Raw genomic sequence first — 19,806 nt, 5'->3', positions numbered from 1 at the left:
GTTAGTGTCTCTGTCCTCACGTCTGCAGTGCTGAAACTGATCAGCGCTTTAATCAGCACTTAGTGTCTCTGTCCTCACGTCTGCGGTGCTGAAACTGATCGGCACTTTCATCTCCAGTCAGTTAGTGTCTCTGTCCACGTCTGAGGTGCTGAAACTCATTGGTGGTTTAATTGGCACTTAGTTAGTGTCTCTGTCCTCACGTCTGCGGTGCTGAAACTGATCAGCGCTATAATCAGCACTTAGTGTCTCTGTCCACACGTCTGTGGTGCTGAAACTGATCAGCGCTATAATCAGCACTTAGTGTGTCTGTCCTCACGTCTGTGGTGCTGAAACTGATCAGCGCTATAATCAGCACTTAGTGTCTCTGTCCACACGTCTGCGGCGCTGAAACTGATCGGCACTTTCATCTCCAGTCAGTTAGTGTCTCTGTCCTCACGTCTGCGGTGCTGAAACTGATCAGCGCTTTAATCAGCACTTAGTGTCTCTGTCCTCATGTCTGTGGCGCTGAAACTGATCGGCACTTTCATCTCCAGTTAGTGTCTCTGTCCACACGTCTGCGGTGCTGAAACTGATCGGCACTTTAATCAGCACTTAGTGTCTCTGTCCTCACGTCTGCGGTGCTGAAACTGATCGGCACTTTAATCAGCACTTAGTGTCTCTGTCCTCACGTCTGCGGTGCTGAAACTGATCGGCACTTTCATCTCCAGTCAGTTAGTGTCTCTGTCCACATGTCTGAGGTGCTGAAACTCATTGGTGGTTTAATTGGCACTTAGTTAGTGTCTCTGTCCTCACGTCTGTGGTGCTGAAACTGATCAGCGCTATAATCAGCACTTAGTGTCTCTGTCCACACGTCTGCGGCGCTGAAACTGATCGGCACTTTCATCTCCAGTCAGTTAGTGTCTCTGTCCTCACGTCTGCGGTGCTGAAACTGATCAGCGCTTTAATCAGCACTTAGTGTCTCTGTCCTCATGTCTGTGGCGCTGAAACTGATCGGCACTTTCATCTCCAGTTAGTGTCTCTGTCCACACGTCTGCGGTGCTGAAACTGATCGGCACTTTAATCAGCACTTAGTGTCTCTGTCCTCACGTCTGCGGTGCTGAAACTGATCGGCACTTTCATCTCCAGTTAGTTAGTGTCTCTGTCCGCACATCTGCGGTGCTGAAACTGATCGGCACTTTCATCTCGTTAGTTAGTGTCTCTGTCCACATATCTGCGGTGCTGAAACTGATCGGCACTTTCATCTCCAGTCAGTTAGTGTCTCTGTCCACACATCTGAGGTGCTGAAACTCATTGGTGGTTTAATTGGCACTTAGTGTCTCTGTCCACACGTCTGAGGTGCTGAAACTCATTGGTGGTTTAATTGGCACTTAGTGTCTCTGTCCTCACGTCTGCGGTGCTGAAACTGATCAGCGCTTTAATCAGCACTTAGTGTCTCTGTCCACACGTCTGAGGTTCTGAAACTGATCGGCACTTTCATCTCCAGTAAGTTAGTGTCTCTGTCCACATGTCTGAGGTGCTGAAACTCATTGGTGGTTTAATTGGCACTTAGTTAGTGTCTCTGTCCTCACGTGTGTGGTGCTGAAACTGATCAGCGCTATAATCAGCACTTAGTGTCTCTGTCCACACGTCTGCGGCGCTGAAACTGATCGGCACTTTCATCTCCAGTCAGTTAGTGTCTCTGTCCTCACGTCTGCGGTGCTGAAACTGATCAGCGCTTTAATCAGCACTTAGTGTCTCTGTCCTCACGTCTGTGGCGCTGAAACTGATCGCCACTTTCATCTCCAGTTAGTGTCTCTGTCCACACGTCTGCGGTGCTGAAACTGATCGGCACTTTAATCAGCACTTAGTGTCTCTGTCCTCACGTCTGCGGTGCTGAAACTGATCACCACTTTCATCTCCAGTCAGTGTCTCTGTCCTCACGTCTGTGGTGCTGAAACTGATCAGCGCTTTAATCAGCACTTAGTGTCTCTGTCCTCATGTCTGCGGTGCTGAAACTGATCAGCAGTTTGGCAGAGAAAGTTATTTGTCAGTGGATTCATTACCTGCTCCTTCCATCATTAAAGTTTCTGTCCACTTCAGCTCCACCACTTGAACATTTCTGCTAAGAACATAGTTTTTGTTTTTTTTGCAAATGTACAAATCAGAAGTTGTGAAATTGGATTGTTGAATTCTCTTCCAACAAAGCAAAAATCATGTTCACTTTATTTATTTAAATGTGTTCTTGTGTAAGTCGTTAAGACGGTAGATCACATTCAGCCGAACATAATGAAAATTTAATCATCTTGTTACTCAAAGGAATAATTGTATTTGTCAGCAGAAATGAGCAGTGTGTTGATATTGGCCTTTTTTTCTGGTGAGCGTTTGTTTGTGTACACTGTAGTTACAGTGGTGAGAATGTGGAAGCATCACATCCAACCTGGTGACACTGGATGGGAGAGGTTTCCTTATGTCCCAGGAATAAGCCTGAGCAGGATTATCTCCATCCAGTGGACTAGAACTGAACAGAAAGCTGAGATCCAGATCATTAACTGAAGTTAACGGACTGAAAGAATGGCTCAGTCCCAGTCAGCAGGTCCAGTGGACTCACGCAAACAGGCCGAAACAATGCAGATTTTCTTTACCCATCATGTTCATTTATTCCAACCTTTACCCTGAAAAGGGCCTTTTCTGTTCATCTCCCACAAATTAAACTCATCTGGAGCCACAAAATGTATCTGACCCTTAAAATAAATTCAGAAAGATCACACAGCAACATAAATTTCATATAAAGCTATTTATATACATATAAAGTTGACATAGTTGTATTTTTTTGTATTTTGTTTATAACCCCAATAAACATCAGGATGAAATCATCACTTTTACAGCCAGTCAGAAGATAAACACATGAACATTTCTGAGTCCCTGAATACATCTGGACTTCACATCAGTTATTAACAAGAACAGTTTGTACTGGACAGAAAATCTGTGTCAAGCAGACAGTTCTCAAAAACAAAGTCACTGAGCGGGAAGGAGACGACTGAGGGGAGCCACCAAGACAACTCCTGGGGTTGTTTGTGTTACATCCACAAAACTATAGAATGACTAAGTGTGAATATTTGTTTTGTTTTTTTAACTTGTTAGAACAAATAAAAGCACTAAACATAATATAATACAAGAATTAAAATAAAATACAGGGTATGTTCAGGTGTACTTGGAAAGAAACTGAACAGAACAGTGTGGCTGATTTGACTCTGCAAATTAAAACAAAAGTAAATAAAGAGGTTGTGCACTTTGAAATCAATAAAACAAAGCTGCAGAGTGATATGTTTGAAAGGTGAACTTAAAAATCACCCTGTTTGTATTTTTATGAAGACTGAAGCTGGTTTCAGAGTGACAGACTCTCAGCTCCTCCATCGCGTGTCACAGCTGAACATAAAACAGAATGTGAAATAAATAAGGCTGTAAAACATATCACCGTTCAGAGTTCTCACCTGCTGAATGTGGTTTCTGCTTCTCAACGTCACATCAGCTTTGTACTGTGCATACTGGCGTGTGCACACGCGGACCACGGTGAGCGGGTCGGTACCGTCGGTACCACAGCGCTTCACTCAGTGTGAATATTACAGCAGAGACATCTGAGATTATTCCAGGTGTTTGTCATAAAATACTCCAGATGAAACAAACAGATGGGTTCCACGACGGTAAGCGGCTCCACATTGACACCAGGAGCTGCTGGACTCAGCCCCTGTCACTCAAAGAGACCACGCCCCCAAATTTACAAAACTTTATGTTTAAAATGTCATAAACTAAGAAGTTAGAAAAAAATTCACAGCTGTCATGGAGGAAACTAGCTGCAGAGATCAAAACTGTTTCGGGTTTTTTGTACCAGGCTGTAAACATCTTTATATCTGCTCTAAAGTTGGGCATTTTAACATAGACATCTATGGAAATGTGCGCTGTTTGGGAACTTCACGTGGCCGGTCAAGGAACTGCAACTGCTTGGGACTAGCAGGAAGGTGACAAAAGAAACCATCGAAGTTTACTGCTTGGATTTATCATACAAGCTGTTCGCACTCCTGAATGGTGGGTCGTCAGTGCCTCCTGATGACGATGATGGTGATGATGATTTCCCCCCTGCAGAGAAGACTTCCTTCCCCCTGCTATCGTTTTGTCTCTGCTCAGTTGGACATCTTCTCTCTCAACTTCCTCGTTCTAATGCAGCATCCACAGAACAGATTCTTTTTGACTGTCATACCTACTGAGGCTTGTTGAGACCCGGGTTTTATGGTTGTGTGGGTGTGTCCTCATCCATCATACTGGCAACCTTCAGCTCTGCCTACAAAACAGAAAACAAAAACTGTACTCAAGTCTTCTTTGGGCTACACGTTTCCACATACCAAGTCCAGAACTAAAGACTTTTGTTTCCCCCTCAGTAAATGCAGGATGTTTTTAGAACCTCGCGTTTCCACGCCACAGCTGGGACATGTCCTTCAGCAATATCTGTTACGAGGCTAATGTTTATTACATCTATTAATTAACTGTGGACATCTTCTACAGGTGCCAAATAGGACAACTGCACCTTTAGATGACTTTAGAAACATCAAATATCAAAATCAGTATCGGTCTCAAAAATCCTGCATCAGATTTTTTGGGCAGCAGATAATGAGAAACATGGCAGCGACTTTACGAGGTTTGTTTTGGCACATTTTTGACGCGCGTTACCAGAATCCCGTTTAAGGTCCATCTGTGTCTGTTTGTACAGTTAGTCTGTTTACATGAGAATACCCAGCAAAGGGCTTTTCCTAATCCCAGAAACATCACGGAACAGAACGGGATGTGAAGACATGTTATACAACCCCTGGCAAAAATTATGGAATCACCGGCCTCGGAGGATGTTCATTCAGTTGTTTAATTTTGTAGAAAAAAAGCAGATCACAGACATGACACAAAACTAAAGTCATTTCAAATGGCAACTTTCTGGCTTTAAGAAACACTATAAGAAATCAGGAAAAAAAATTGTGACAGTCAGTAACGGTTACTTTTTTAGACCAAGCAGAGGGAAAAAATATGGACTCACTCAATTCTGAGGAAAAAATGATGGAATCATGAAAAACAAAAGAACGCTCCAACACATCACTAGTATTTTGTTGCACCACCTCTGGCTTTTATAACAGCTTGCAGTCTCTGAGGCATGGACTTAATGAGTGACAAACAGTACTCTTCATCAATCTGGCTCCAACTTTCTCTGATTGCTGTTGCCAGATCAGCTTTGCAGGTTGGAGCCTTGTCATGGACCATTTTCTTCAACTTCCACCAAAGATTTTCAATTGGATTAAGATCCGGACTATTTGCAGGCCATGACATTGACTCTATGTGTCTTTTTGCAAGGAATGTTTTCACAGTTTTCGCTCTATGGCAAGATGCATTATCATCTTGAAAAATGATTTCATCATCCACAAACATCCTTTCAATTGATGGGATAAGAAAAGTGTCCAAAATATCAACGTAAACTTGTGCATTTATTGATGATGTAATGACAGCCATCTCCCCAGTGCCTTTACCTGACATGCAGCCCCATATCATCAATGACTGTGGAAATTTACATCTTCTCTTCAGGCAGTCATCTTTATAAATCTCATTGGAAAGGCACCAAACAAAAGTTCCAGCATCATCACCTTGCCCAATGCAGATTCCAGATTCATCACTGAATATGACTTTCATCCAGTCATCCACAGTCCACGATTGCTTTTTCTTAGCCCATTGTAACCTTGTTTTTTTCTGTTTAGGTGTTAATGATGGCTTTCGTTTAGCTTTTCTGTATGTAAATCCCATTTCCTTTAGGCGGTTTCTTACAGTTCAGTCACAGACGTTGACTTCAGTTTCCTCCCATTCGTTTTGTTGTGCATTTGAGACATATTGCTTTAAGTTTTCTGTCTTGACGCTTTGACGTCTTCCTTGGTCTACCAGTATGTTTGCCTTTAACAACCTTCCCATGTTGTTTGTATTTGGTCCAGAGTTTAGACACAGCTGACTGTGAACAACCAACATCTTTTGCAACATTGCGTGATGATTTACCCTCTTTTAAGAGTTTGATAATCCTCTCCTTTGTTTCAATTGACATCTCTCGTGTTGGAGCCATGATTCATGTCAGTCCACTTGGTGCAACAGCTCTCCAAGGTGTGATCACTCCTTTTTAGATGCAGACTAACGAGCAGATCTGATTTGATGCAGGTGTTAAGTTTTGGGGATGAAAATTTACAGGGTGATTCCATAATTTATTCCTCAGAACTGAGTGAGTACATATTTTTTTTCCTCTGCTTGGTCTAAAAAAGTAACCATTACTGACTGCCACAATTATTTTTCCTGATTTCTTATAGTGTTTCTTAAAGCCAGAAAGTTGCCATTTGAAATGACTTTAGTTTTGTGTCATGTCTGTGATCTGCTTTTTTTCTACAAAATTAAACAACTGAATGAACATCCTCCGGGGCCGGTGATTCCATCATTTTTGCCGGGGGTTGTAGGACTACAGTAGTGTTTAGAATAATAGTAGTGCTATGTGACTAAAAAGATTAATCCAGATTTTGAGTATATTTCTTATTGTTACATGGGAAACAAGGTACCAGTAGATTCAGTAGATTCTCACAAATCCAACAAGACCAAGCATTCATGATATTCACACTCTTAAGACTATGAAATTGGGCTATTAGTAAAAAAAAAAGTAGAAAAGGGGGTGTTCACAGTAACAGTAGCATCTGCTGTTGACGCTACAAACTCAAAACTATTATGTTCAAACTGCTTTTTTATCAATCCTGTGAATCACTAAACTAGTATTTAGTTGTATAACCACAGTTTTTCATGATTTCTTCACATCTGCGAGGCATTAATTTTGTTGGTTTGGAACCAAGATTTTGCTGGTTTACTAGTGTGCTTGGGGTCATTGTCTTGTTGAAACACCCATTTCAAGGACATGACCTCTTCAGCATAAGGCATCATGACCTCTTCAAGTATTCTGACATATCCAAACTGATCCATGATACCTGGTATGCGATATATAGGCCCAACACCATAGTAGGAGAAACATGCCCATATCATGATGCTTGCACCACCATGCTTCACTGTGAACTGTGGCTTGAATTCAGAGTTTGGGGGTTGTCTCACAAACTGTCTGTGGCCCTTGGACCCAAAAAGAACAATTTTACTCTCATCAGTCCACAAAATATTCCTCCATTTCTCTTTAGGCCAGTTGATGTGTTCTTTGGCAAATTGTAACCTCTTCTACACATGTCTTTTATTTAACAGAGGGACTTTGTGGGGGATTCTTGCAACTAAATTAGTTTCACACAGGCGTCTTCTAACTGTCACAGCACTTACAGGTAACTCCAGACTGTCTTTGATCATCCTGGAGCTGATCAGTGGGTGAGCCTTTGCCATTCTGGTTATTCTTCTATCCATTTTGATGGTTGTTTTCCGTTTTCTTCCACACGTCTCTGTTTTGGTTTTTTTTTTGTCCATTTTAAAGCATTGGAGATCATTGTAGATGAACAGCCTATCATTTTTTGCACCTGCGTATAAGTTTTCCCCTCTCCAATCAACTTTTTAATCAAACTACGCTGTTCTTCTGAACAATGTCTTGAACGTCCCATTTTCCTCAGGCTTTCAAAGAGAAAAACATGTTCAACAGGTGCTGACTTCATCCTTAAATAGGGGACACCTGATTCACACCTGTTTGTTCCACAAAATTGATGAACTCACTGACTGAATGTCACACTACTATTATTGTGAACACCCCCCTTTTCTACTTTTTTTTACTAATAGCCCAATTTCATAGTCTTAAGAGTGTGCATATCATGAATGCTTGGTCTTGTTGGATTTGTGAGAATCTACTGAATCTACTGGTACCTTGTTTCCCATGTAACAATAAGAAATATACTCAAAACCTGGATTCATCTTTTTAGTCACATAGCACTACTATTATTCTGAACACTACTGTATGTTATGTCTGCTACTTTGACGTCAGAGTAGCAGCAGTTAGCCACGTTAATTATGTAAGAAAAGTAGAGCGAGGACACATTTACTAGAATAGAATATATCCAACAGACACTAGATTCACTCATGTTAGCTAAGCTAGCATAGCCAAACACATGCAGCTAAAGCGTGCTAGCTTACCTCATCATGTTCTGTCACACTGAGGTTCTTCTCTGGTGTCCATCTCTGTTTCTAAGCAGTGAGACGACGCCACTGAAATAATAGCATAACGACAGCATGTTGTTAGCTCACCAAATAAATCCAAATGGAATCATGTGACATTGACATTACTGTTAACTGATTCTTACTAAACATTTAATATTGTCATCAGGTTTGGTTCCTATTCATGTATCACTTACAGCTAGCTAACGTCCTTTAGTGTGGTCAGGAACCTTCTCGTAGCACAATTGGAAACCCAGAGCGACATTTTTACCGTTATCACTGGAAAACAAAGTTCAAAAGGTCACAAGGAAAATTATTCTGCTCTCTCTGAAAAACAAAAGTTTTTGATTTTGAGATTGTCACTCATCAACAGAAGCTCTTTTTTGCAAAGGTCTCGTGGAAATTATTCCTTTATCTCAGCAACAAAAAAAAAGATGTTTTCACATGATCTTAATATATTGATTACAGGTGTTTTGACAGATAGCAGCACTTAGTGTCTGTAATATTAAACATGAAATCTGTCTGAATAAAAATTACATTTTAATATTAAATATTAATATATCCACTTTAAATCTGAGTTTATACTGTGTCTCCTCCTCCTGCTTGCTGATTGGTTACTGGACTTGTCATGTATCACTTCTGTCCAGTCAGACGCACCGCTGCACCTTAGCTCCGCCCTGTTTGGAATGGACAGTTCCCGCCTTCTCCCTTTGTTGAGTGGGCGGAGCCTTGTGGCCGCACAGGTTGACATGCGGTCAAGTAAACCAATTAGAAGCGAGTGTCCATCTGAGCCACGCCCATATTCGCACTCTGCGTAAACGCCCTCAGAATAGAATGACCAAAGGGGGCGTTCCGTGTGGGCGGGGCCAGGCTGGAGCTCGACCCAGTTTGAAAGTGAACCAACGGCTCCAGTCGCTGCTTCATCCCCAAACAACAACAAGAACCGACAGTCCCGAACCCAGAAACTGGCCCGGACTCTGCTGCAGCGTGTACCGGCCCTCCTGACCCGTGAGTACCGTTCTGGCGCCGGCCGGGTCCGGGCGGGCGGCCCCGGGCCGGCTGGTGGGCTGTTGGGGGAAAAAGCTCTGTGACTGCGGCTGGGGGGGGGGAATAAATAAATAAATAAATAAATAAAAATGGCTGCTTTCAGAGCTCCGAGCGGCTTGGCTGAGAGACTGAGCCATGCTTCAACGTGTTTCTGCGGCTGAGCTGCGCTAACTGTCCGGTCACGTCGCTGTAAACACGAAACGCCCATTTTGGAGCATGAATACCAGGAAATAGCCACATCCCATCCACACAACATAGACCCCTCCAGAGCGTAGCCGGAGCCCTGCGTTGAAAATGCGTAGCTGCTGGAGTGACACGTTCTTTCCATTGCAGACGCGCCGTTCGGAAGTAAAGAGCGGCGCGTCGCCAAAGCATAAACGGAGTTTTGGTGTAAAGCGCGGTGTTGTGGACGCTGCCGCGCGTTGGCGCGCTGCTAGCCGGCCGCTAGCGAAGGGGGATGGGGCGGCTCGGAGCTCCGCAGAGGGCGGGAAGGGAAATGGTGGTCCATTGTTCTGTTAGCATGCTAGGCTAGCCGCTCCGTGGAGCTCCGCGGCGCGCAGCCAGCGGCTCTTTAAGCCGCTTCCAGGCGCCGTGCGGCGGCCTGCGCGCTCCGCCCTGCCCGCTCAGTGCCGCCCGGCCCCCGGCCGCGGGGCATCCGAGCTCCGCCGGGCAGAAAAACGGGTCCCCGGTGGGCTCCTTTTGTTCGGGGCCATGTGAGAATAACAATGAAGCAATCACTAATCAATCACACGGTTATCGATCACAGCCGCCTCAGCTGGCAGGACTTGATGTGAAGAAAAAAAAAAATTGTTTTCATCTTAAAGAGTTATTCTGCTAAAAATTCTTCTGCGGCCTTTAAACTGTAAAATAATCAAATCATTGACGTTATGTGTTTAAATATTTTCATAAAAATAAATTAACAGGTTTGTGGTTCACTGGCTGCTCTCAAGTTCAATCAGTCAAATTACTGATTAATCACATTTTCATTAACTGTTGGAAAAAGGTCAAATTGACCAAATATCATCAGTTTATTAGTAAATATCCCATGAATCAGTTTGTTAATCAGTTGATTGTACACCAATTTAGTCCTTAATTAAATTAGACTTGAGAGCCTTTTCGGTTTTATGCTGAAAACAAAACAGTTGAACAGTTTTTTTTTTTATTGCTTAGAACTCCATGTTGGATACGTGGGTAAGTTCCATATAGAGGGGGGTGCCCGTCTGACGTCACAGCACGGGGTGACATTTTCATTATTTCTTACTTTACTAAGTCATGTTTTATGCAGTAAATGTATCTGACGGCTCCTGACTTGAGTCGTGGGTCACAAACGTAACAATCCCCTTCCCATGATGACAGCCGAAAATATTGCAGAAAGGAGCGTGATGTCCTTTTCCTGAGCAGATGCACTAAAACACATTTTGACTGTTGGAAATGCAGAATCAGAATTATTTTCTTTTGATGTGCACATGAACACAGCATGAAGGAGAGAACCTGAAACATACCCCAACCAAAGAGATCAACACCCCCCACCCCACCCCACCCCCCAGAAAGGAGGAAATAAGGAGGGGGGCACCTTGTGAAGGGTGACATTGAGACATTTACCTGTTTATTTACGTTATTCTTGATTAATGTTGACTGTTGTCCCATTTTTGTTTGTGTGTTGAGTGTTTGATGAATGACTGAAAAGCCGTTAACTGGCGTTCAGTCAAAGAGTTTCTGGGTGTGTCTTTTTTATCTATTTATTACAAACTGCATTTGTGGAATTCATGTTGTAATGTGTTAACTAATTAACCTTTGACCTTGATTTTCAGCTTGGATCCTGGTAATTCTACCTGGTCTCTGATTCAAGGTCAAAGTCAACTTGTCTGTGTTAACATGCTCTAAGGCACCTTTGACCTCTATTTCTGACATGCACCCAGCTAATGACCCTACCACATCCTGGATTTAAGGTCTGTGGTCAAGGTCAAAGTCCACTTGTCATGCTCTTTTTTTTTTTTTTTTTTTTTTTTTTTACCTAGTTGACCTTTGCCCTTGATTTTTATCCTGGGTCCAGAATTACCCTGCTCTGTCTAGGAGCATGGTCATAGGTCAAGTTCAAAAAGTGTTTTGTTTTTTTTTTTTTTGCATCCTGCAAGTTGAATGTTGAAGTTCATGAAGGTGGCTTTCAACAATCCTTCTCAAAGGTCAAATATCAAGGACAAGGTTAAAGGTCATGGCACGTTATCATATATAAAAACATTTCCTCACATCCTGTGCAATGAAGGTCTGACTTTTGTCAGGACACTTTTGGATTTTCGTGGTAACTCAGTTGCTCTGAGGTGGTTTCAGGGCAGAAACGCTCACAGGTGAAGTAGCTGTTGGGGTCAAAGGCCAAAAGTCTCCGTTTTACTGATCCTGGGCTTCTCTGAGTGCTCTACTTTGTGTCTTTTGATTTGTTTGTTTGTAAAAATTGTGAGTTTAAGCTCTGATTCACTTTGTGCAGTGGCTGACGACAACTTTAGTCACTGTGGTTTTTCTGTGTATTTGTCCTTTAAGTGGTTTTTTTACCTGTGTATTTGTCCTTTAAGTGTTTTTTTTTTTTTTTTTTTTTCTGTGTATTTGTCCTTTAAGTGTTGTCACTTAAGACTGGTAGACTATGCGGAAAAGTGTCACTGTTATTTTCCACATTTATAATCAATATAGAATTTAATAATGCTGCGTTTATTCTTAAATTCTTGTTTTATTGTACTTTATTGCCAGACGTACTCTGTATAAATGTCAAAGTGCTGTTAAAATTATTATTATTAATGGTAACAGCAGTGTGTTGCTCTGGTTTTTATTGTGAAGGGTCAGGACAGGAAATGTCTTTCTCCTTGCATGTGGCTTGACAGTGACTTCAGAGTTTTGCTGATCTCTTTACAAAACTCTATTTTGTTCTCCTGTTAGAACTATCAGCACAACTATAACTCTCCAGGAAATAAACCGCTTCCTCGGCTTTAGAGAAAATACATACAAACATACAGGTCCAGCACATTCTTGACCCCCAGTGTCTCAAATAAAACTTTTCACATTTATTTCCGCTGTGTTAAAGTGGTCTGGATCTGTCCAAAGCTCAGTATCTTCGTGGTCGTTTTGTCACCTGGTCTTACCATCACTATGAACCTGACACCACAGTCGGGCTATGAACTTTGTGAACGGTTCTTAGCGCTCATTAGTGCAGCTGTCTGTGGCATGATTTGTTTTCTGCTATTTTTTGCTTAGCTTGTGGCGTAACACAAGTTAATTTAGCACAAAATGACCTTTATTCTCAACTTATTTTTGTACTTAAGTGATTATAAAAAAAATCTATCTTTGCTTTTGACAAATCCATTCTGACTTTATTTTATTTAATCTTTCTGTCAGGCCTTCACTATGATGCGTAAAGATGTGAACAAGCCGAAGGGGAAAACGTCGGCGTACGCATTCTTTGTTCAGACATGTCGAGAGGAACATCGGAAGAAGAACCCCGAGCAGTCGGTCAACTTCGCCGAGTTCTCCAAGAAATGCTCTGAAAGGTGGAAGGTGAGCGGGCACGGACGAAAGACACTTGGGGGGGACACAAGACAGAGTCTGACCCCCCCCCCCCCCCCCCCCAACTAACCTCCATAAACTGTGCCATCAGTATTCTTGAACAGACAATGAACACGAAGGTTCCTGGTGGAGAATAACTTTAGGAATTTCATGATATGTCACCTGGAAAACCAAAAAAAAAAAAAAAACAGCCACAGAGCCTGACAGGCTGATTAAAGATGACTGACAGGTCACTCACTGTACACTCACTGTGTGAAGTTACAGATATGATAGAAACAATGAAAATGCTGCCACTCTTTCACACTTGAAGAACACACACACTGAAGTGTTGGGTATCCGATGAAGTCCTGTTTGTGTCACGGGGTCGTGAGGTCACATGTTTCTGTCTCATGGTTTCAGGCTCTGTCTCCCAGTGATAAGAAGTGTTTTGAGGACATGGCGAAGGCTGACAAGGCACGTTACAACAGGGAGATGAAGGACTACGTCCCACCCAAGGGCTTCGGAAAGAGGGGACGCAAGAGGAAAGACCCAAACGCACCCAAACGGCCCCCGTAAGGAAACCAGTCCTTTAGACAGACCGCGTGGTTGGGAGCCAGAGGAGACTTTAATCCTGTGTGCCCCTGCAGGTCGGCGTTCTTCGTGTTCTGCAGCGAGTACCGTCCCAGCGTCAAGCAGCAGTACCCTGGTCTGTCTATAGGAGACTGTGCCAAGAAACTGGGCGAGATGTGGAGCAAACTATCCCAGTCCGAAAAACAGCCGTACGAAGAGAAGGCCCAGAAGCTACGAGAGAAATACGACCGGGTCAGAACCAACACACTCTCGTGCATAGAGTACCACTCAACACAGTGCACACAGTCAAACCCACAACCCTTCCTTTGTCAAGTCACTGTCCCGTGGTCACACGGAGCCATGCAGGTTAGCAGTACAACTAAAGACCATTGTTGCACGTGACTAAAGCAGAAAAACACTACAGCTGTGTACACGAGCATTTAGAACATCACGGAATATAGCAAACATTACACAGTCATAAACAAAGAGGTGAAGCCTCATTAAAGACTACTGCCATCTACGGGTCAGATAAGATTTAGCACAGTTACAGCTGGAGACCACAATGTGGACAAGTAACAGCAGCAGTAAGATACTTTTTTCAGACTGCAACTAATACAGATTTAATTTTGTCATGCAAGTGAGCTTTGATTTTTTTTTTTTTTTTTTTTTTTAAGCGTGAACTTTATTATAAATGGCTACAACCCACCGATGTGTTTCACGCTGCCTTTAGCTGGATCAGTGAGCACCGTGTCGCTTTGCCTCAGTCTCTTTTAGCTAATGTGACCAAGGGGCAACAGGGTCACAGCCATGATTGACAGCATCATAGACTATGCAATTAGAGTGCCATCTGCTGGACAAACACTGTAATGATGCCATTTCCAACAGCCAAAGTGTTTTTCTGCATCATTTATTTGATAAAATATTTTCCTATCAGGAAAAATTACTGCTGATATGACAAGTTATAATATGTAATAAATCATTGTGTAATTATAATCAAGCATATTGATCATATTCGCAGTCAGTGAAGCGTAAACCTCAGCCAAGACTTAACACTTTTACACGACAGTAAGTGACCAAGCGGTCAGGCCAGTAGCTTCCAAAACAGAAGGTTCCTGGTTCTGGAGAACCCATTCTAAGTCGGGTCTGCTGTGGCGATCCCGAGTAAAAAGTGAGGAGCTGAAGGACCCGACCTGGAGACGCTTTAAAGCCTGGATGAAGAATATTAATGAAGCAGGCCTTTTTGTTTGTGTTAACGGGCTGGTCTCCTCTCTGACAGGACATGGTGGCGTACCGTGGCGGCGGAACGTTTGCCAGAAATCCCGGCTCCTCGGCTCAGGGAGGAGAGGAGGAGGAGGAGGGAGAGGACCAAGAGGAGGAGGAGGAGGAAGAGGATGATGAGTAGAAACAGCGAGCCCAAGGCTCAATCCACGTGTACGCATGTGTGTGTGTGTTTCAGAGGTCAAAGGTCAGGTGTTATTCAAAATATCTTTTTTTATACGTTGAACATCATCATGAAGCTCACAGCTGATTGGCTGACAGGAGGCCATGAAGAAAACCTTCAGGTCAGCCGCACAGGAAGTGACCTCAAATCACTACAAAATAGAAGTATTTTTTGGGGGGGGGGCAGTAAAAAGTAACAAGTTTGTCGATGTGATCAGCGAGTTATTCTGAGAACATTTCAGTTTAAATACATATCAGTTTCAAACAAGCCCAGAAGAAATGTTTGAAATTAAATCAGTTTCAGACATTTAAGCAGCTGACAGAAATCATTTGTCATTTTCTATTGGTTACTGGAGTTTATTGATTAGCAGAGTTTTAAAAAGAACATTTAAATCTGTGTGGATGACAACATGCCCACATGGTGTCCAAGGAAATGGGTCGATCTTCATTTTAAATTAAGCCACATTTAACTGCTAAATCTTTAATGTGTGCCACAAATTATTCATATTTGTTATAATTCAATAAAATATTATGGAATTACATGTTCAGTTAAAACCCTTCTAATACTGAAACAGCTGCAAGTGTACATGAGTATAATTTTGTTTTTTAGAAGACGTATTAGGAACACTGATTAGCGAGTAATTACTAAATTTTAAGTTTTAAACAGTTTTTATACATCTGTAAAAACAGTTAAAATATTTTAATCAACATATTTTAATGCCATTTAACCATTAAAGTGCAAAATAAAATAAAAAAAAAACAGCAGAATGAGCTGTAATGTCAACCACCACTAGAGGGAGACAGAGGATTTGTCTACGCTGTGAAACTCGGCTGTTCAAAGATGATTACTTTTTTTTTTGATAATCATAAACGATGGTACGACTCTGAAACACACACTGTGTGTGTGTGATGTAAATGTGTGTGTGTTAAGCTGTCCGCAGATCAGAGGATAGAAAACCCTCCTACTCGTCACTGTTACCATGGTTACCTCTGCACCGCCCCTCCCTGCCATCCACCGTGTGTTGCCATGGAAACCCCCCCTCCCCCCTGCAGCTCTTCATCATGTTTTTTTTATTTTCTTACTGGAGGTTTATGTTTGTTTGTTCGCTGTCAAAGTAGAAACTTTTTTAATAAAACAACCAGCTGAGGGAAAAAAAACCACCAGTCTGCTCTTTAATCACGTGTTCACAAACACAAGACTCCGCCCACACACACCACCGGCCCACTCCATAAATATCTGGACACTGGCATTTTTTTTTTTCCCGTTTATGAAAATAAATGTGAATTTGCAGTGCAGACCAACAAAACCAGAAGTCGTTTCTTATTTTTGTTCTGACAGCATGAAGACTTTGTCCATGTTTAAATCATTCACACTGATTGATACGGTATCAATCACGCCTCAGCCACCAGAGTCCAAACCGTCAGGTGGATCCATGAGGGAGAGTTGTGTCAGATCTCTGTAATAACTGGGGATTAACTTAACAGTCAACTGGTCATTGATTAATCGATCATTTGTTACAGCTTTGCAGTGAATAACTAATCAATAATGGATTTTATTGATCACAGTATGTCAGTGGCTTTTAAATAATCTCACATTAATGCTTCATCCAATAAAGTCTGGAGAAGACTCAGCATGCTAATCGCGGCTAACTCAGCTAATGTACAGGCGGGGGCGCTGTTTCACCAAACAGGTAACACCATTCAAATCAAAGGGGGATTTAAATTCTGTATCCGCATCTGGTTTAAAAAAAAGATTTCTTTTACTGACCAGATTTACTCTGGAACATACTGAAAAAACAAAATAACTTCATAGCTACATTGATTGAACGGCAGAAAGGGGGGAAAAAAAAAAAACTCCCTCAGAGTTTATCAGAAACATGACATCTGCTTTTAACCAGTTTAAAGATGCTTTATATTGGTTTAAAGCTTCTTTATACTGGTTTAAAGAAGCTTTAAACTGTTGGTACACAGCATAAAAATCTGTAATACCAGATTAAAACCAGCTAAATGTGAAGGGATTTTACATTTTTCTGTAAGAAAAATGAAACACTTCTAAGTGGAATTTTAAAAAAAATTCTGTCAATCAGCTGATTGTTCCAGCCTTGGGTCAGAGGTCAAAGTGTGACTTTCTTCTTTAAGCTGAAACATTTAAAGTGAGATTTTCTAAATGTAAAATTTGGATGTTTGTATTCTTGTAGGTTTTCTCGTCCTCAGTGTATTTTACAAAAGTGATGCGTTCATTCACACGGGAACTTAAAGTTTTGCTTAAAAAATAACAATAGAAAACCCACAGGTTCATACAGCCACACAAACCGTTTAGAGATCAAGACCGGTTCAGGGATCAGTCTCAGATTCAGGTGTGGCTGAGCTCCCTGAACCGGTCTGAACAGTCCTCATCCAGACTCCAACGTTTCGGAAACTCTAAAATCATCATCAATATTGTTATTGCAGTGAACTCTGATCAAACTCATGATGTCACAGACGCACCAAACCACCGAGCGCAGCATGGACATTTACAGCAGCGTTTTCCTGTACGTTTGAACGTCTTCCTGTCGAATAAATAAAACTTGAATCAAGGCTTCCTCTGGCTCGAACCATCAACTTGACTCTGAAATGGCCTCAGCATGGCTGCAGCGCTGACACACAGGAAGTGCTGGGAGTGCACGGAGGTGCACACCACATTCAGGACCAGTGCTTCTTTAAACAGCAGCAAACTCTGGAACAAGTCCTGACTTTAAAAAATAAAGTGTGTTAAAGAGTCAAACTGCAGATGGTGTGAGCACACTGAAGCTCTGGACACAGAGAAACAGTTTCAGTCTGCAGACATTATTCCTCTTTTCACACCAAGGATCCACTCATCATCTCACGCAAAAAGAAGCAGGTACTGAGGACACCAGAACCATTTCAAACCTGAACTGAGCTCAGACTTGGATGGTGCAGGATTCCCTGCATCAGAAAGCCGGTCAGTGCTTCATAAACCCAATCACTGTTTCAAAATGAACGAAGCACTTCTCTGCTGTCCATCAGATATATGGGGATGCGCTCTAACAACAGCGTGGACTCTGCACGTGGACCTGCTCAGCTCTGGTCTTAGAATATTGTCAACATTCTCTATAAGACATAAGGAAAACCTGATGATGCATTCAGGGCCTGTCAGACGGAACACGGTTCGCAGAATGTCGTCCCTCCAGTGGAAGGACACTTTGTTCTGTGATTCTAAACTTTGGGTTCACTGTCATGAAATTGGTGTTCTAGAACACTGCACCCAGGTTAAAATCCACCAAACTAAGTGGCTTTTTTATGACTGGTCACAGGGTGAAACGGTAACGTGTGCTTGTGACTACAACGACCTGCTCTGACTGGTTAATACAGTGACGGGACGTCACTTCCATCACTTCCAGGCTTGGTTTAAACCAGACTAGAAAACTCAGAACTAGAAAAGTGGGACCGCTCCCGAAGGTCTGACGGTATTTAAGACTCAGCGTCTTTAAAACGGTGACATGTCAGATGCTCCAGCACAAGTCAAAGACCTGAGAAAGACAAAAACTGGTCAAAGTCCAGCACAAGTCAATGACTTGTGAAACTTTAAAGTCCAGCAAAAAGGTCTACTGAAATTTTAAAGACCAATAAACAGATCTGGTGAAATTTTTAAGTCTGCTAAATGAGTCCAGTGAAACTTTAAAGACCAGTAGAAAGACTTTAAAGTCCGGTGTCATAGACCGAACAGTACGCCCCTATAAAAAATAAATCAGTCCGCCTTTTGCATGGGACCACAGTAGCACGTTTGAGACAGAGTCTCTTCACCCAAAGTAATCAATTGGATTAATAGGTTATTAACCATCAGATGTAAAACCTCTTAAATCATTCTAAAGTCATTTTGAAGCAGAAAACGAGGCTGTTTTAAGCAGAAACGAGGCGATAATCCGTGAACCACGTCATCAGGGGGGACTGATTTTTAGGGGGACCGTTCGGTCTGCGACACAGGCAAAAAGGTCCACTGAAACTTTAAAGACCAATAAAAAGATCTTATTAAAATGTAGTGGAACTCGCTTGTTCAGTGGAACTCTCTGATAGTTCCTGTTTTTCTATAATTAAAATCCTAAACCGTCACAGAAACATGAGTTTATAAGAACTAAACCCTGGCGTTGACTTGATGAAGTTCCGAGGTAAAGTTCTTACTTGTAGAAACAGGAACCGTCAGTCCGACACAGAAGAGTTCCTGAAGAACGGTCACATGAGATCTTCTCCCGCCATCGATCGACTCACTCTTTACAGCAAACAGCAACAAAAGTCTCCGGGTTCGGACCAGAACCGGTTTAACTGTCAAAACTGAACCACAGCTTCTGCTCCCGGAAGGAAGCACGTCAGTGCGCGAGCCGCACCGGAAGTCTGCGCATGCGCGAGGCTACGGAAGTACGTCATCAACTTAAAACAACATTCAAAAAGTTTGTTTTATTAAAGTGATGGGAAAAATAATTTGTGGTCTCACTGTCAGCTCTTTAGCCTGATGTTTGAGTTTTGAAAACTGTTTCATTAAATAAATAAGTAAGAAATAAAATAATATTAGTTTAGAAACAGAAGGCTGAAAATTTTCTTATTAAATAAATGCGCATTTTTCAACTTTTGAAAATACGGAGCTTATGACAATATTTAATTTATTGAACACATGACCCCAGCCACCAGCTTTAGACAGCTACTGACCTTTGACCTTCACTGAGCCCTCCTCCTCGCTGTAAGCCCACCTCTGCTCCTCTGTCTTCTGCCTGTCTGAGTGCCTGTCTGTGTGTTGTCTGCTGGTCTATCCTTCTGACTGTCTGCCTGTCCCTCTATCTGTCTGTCTGTCTGTGTGTCTGTCTGTCTGCCTGTTTGCTTGTATGTCTATCTGTCTGTCTGCTTGCCTGACTGTCTGTGTGTCTGCCTGTCTGACTGTCTATGTGTCTGCCTGCCTGTCTGTCTGTCTGCCTTCCTGACTGCCTGCCTGTCTGTTTGCCTGTGTCTGTATGCCTGCCCGTCTGCCTGTCCGTCTGTCTGCCTGTCTGTCTGTCTGCCTGTTCA

General features: G+C 42.4%; 1 protein-coding gene and 2 long non-coding RNA genes across 3 annotated transcripts; 1 reads left to right on the top strand and 2 right to left on the bottom strand.

Annotated features, from left to right (window-relative positions):
• Positions 1 to 3,492: 3,492 nt before the first annotated feature.
• On the bottom strand, positions 3,493 to 19,210 carry LOC117504756. The gene is made up of 4 exons (XR_004558896.1): positions 18,931 to 19,210; positions 8,364 to 8,445; positions 8,146 to 8,217; positions 3,493 to 4,315 (listed from the first exon to the last, which is right to left on the bottom strand). It is a non-coding gene; the product is annotated as an uncharacterized LOC117504756 (long non-coding RNA).
• LOC117504755 (high mobility group protein B2-like) lies at positions 9,018 to 14,745 on the top strand. Its single transcript, XM_034164253.1, has 5 exons — positions 9,018 to 9,174; positions 12,595 to 12,753; positions 13,162 to 13,313; positions 13,389 to 13,563; positions 14,588 to 14,745. The coding sequence occupies exons 2-5, from the start codon at positions 12,604 to 12,606 to the stop codon at positions 14,711 to 14,713; spliced, it is 603 nt and encodes a 200-aa protein (XP_034020144.1). The 5' UTR covers positions 9,018 to 9,174; positions 12,595 to 12,603; the 3' UTR covers positions 14,714 to 14,745.
• On the bottom strand, positions 11,780 to 15,792 carry LOC117504757. The gene is made up of 2 exons (XR_004558897.1): positions 15,649 to 15,792; positions 11,780 to 11,816 (listed from the first exon to the last, which is right to left on the bottom strand). It is a non-coding gene; the product is annotated as an uncharacterized LOC117504757 (long non-coding RNA).
• Positions 19,211 to 19,806: the final 596 nt, after the last annotated feature.

Source organism: Thalassophryne amazonica, chromosome 23, assembly GCF_902500255.1.
Source record: "Thalassophryne amazonica chromosome 23, fThaAma1.1, whole genome shotgun sequence".
NCBI lineage: Eukaryota > Metazoa > Chordata > Actinopteri > Batrachoidiformes > Batrachoididae > Thalassophryne > Thalassophryne amazonica.
Note: the sequence above shows the minus strand (reverse complement) of the source record. Positions and strands in the feature narration are given on the sequence as shown.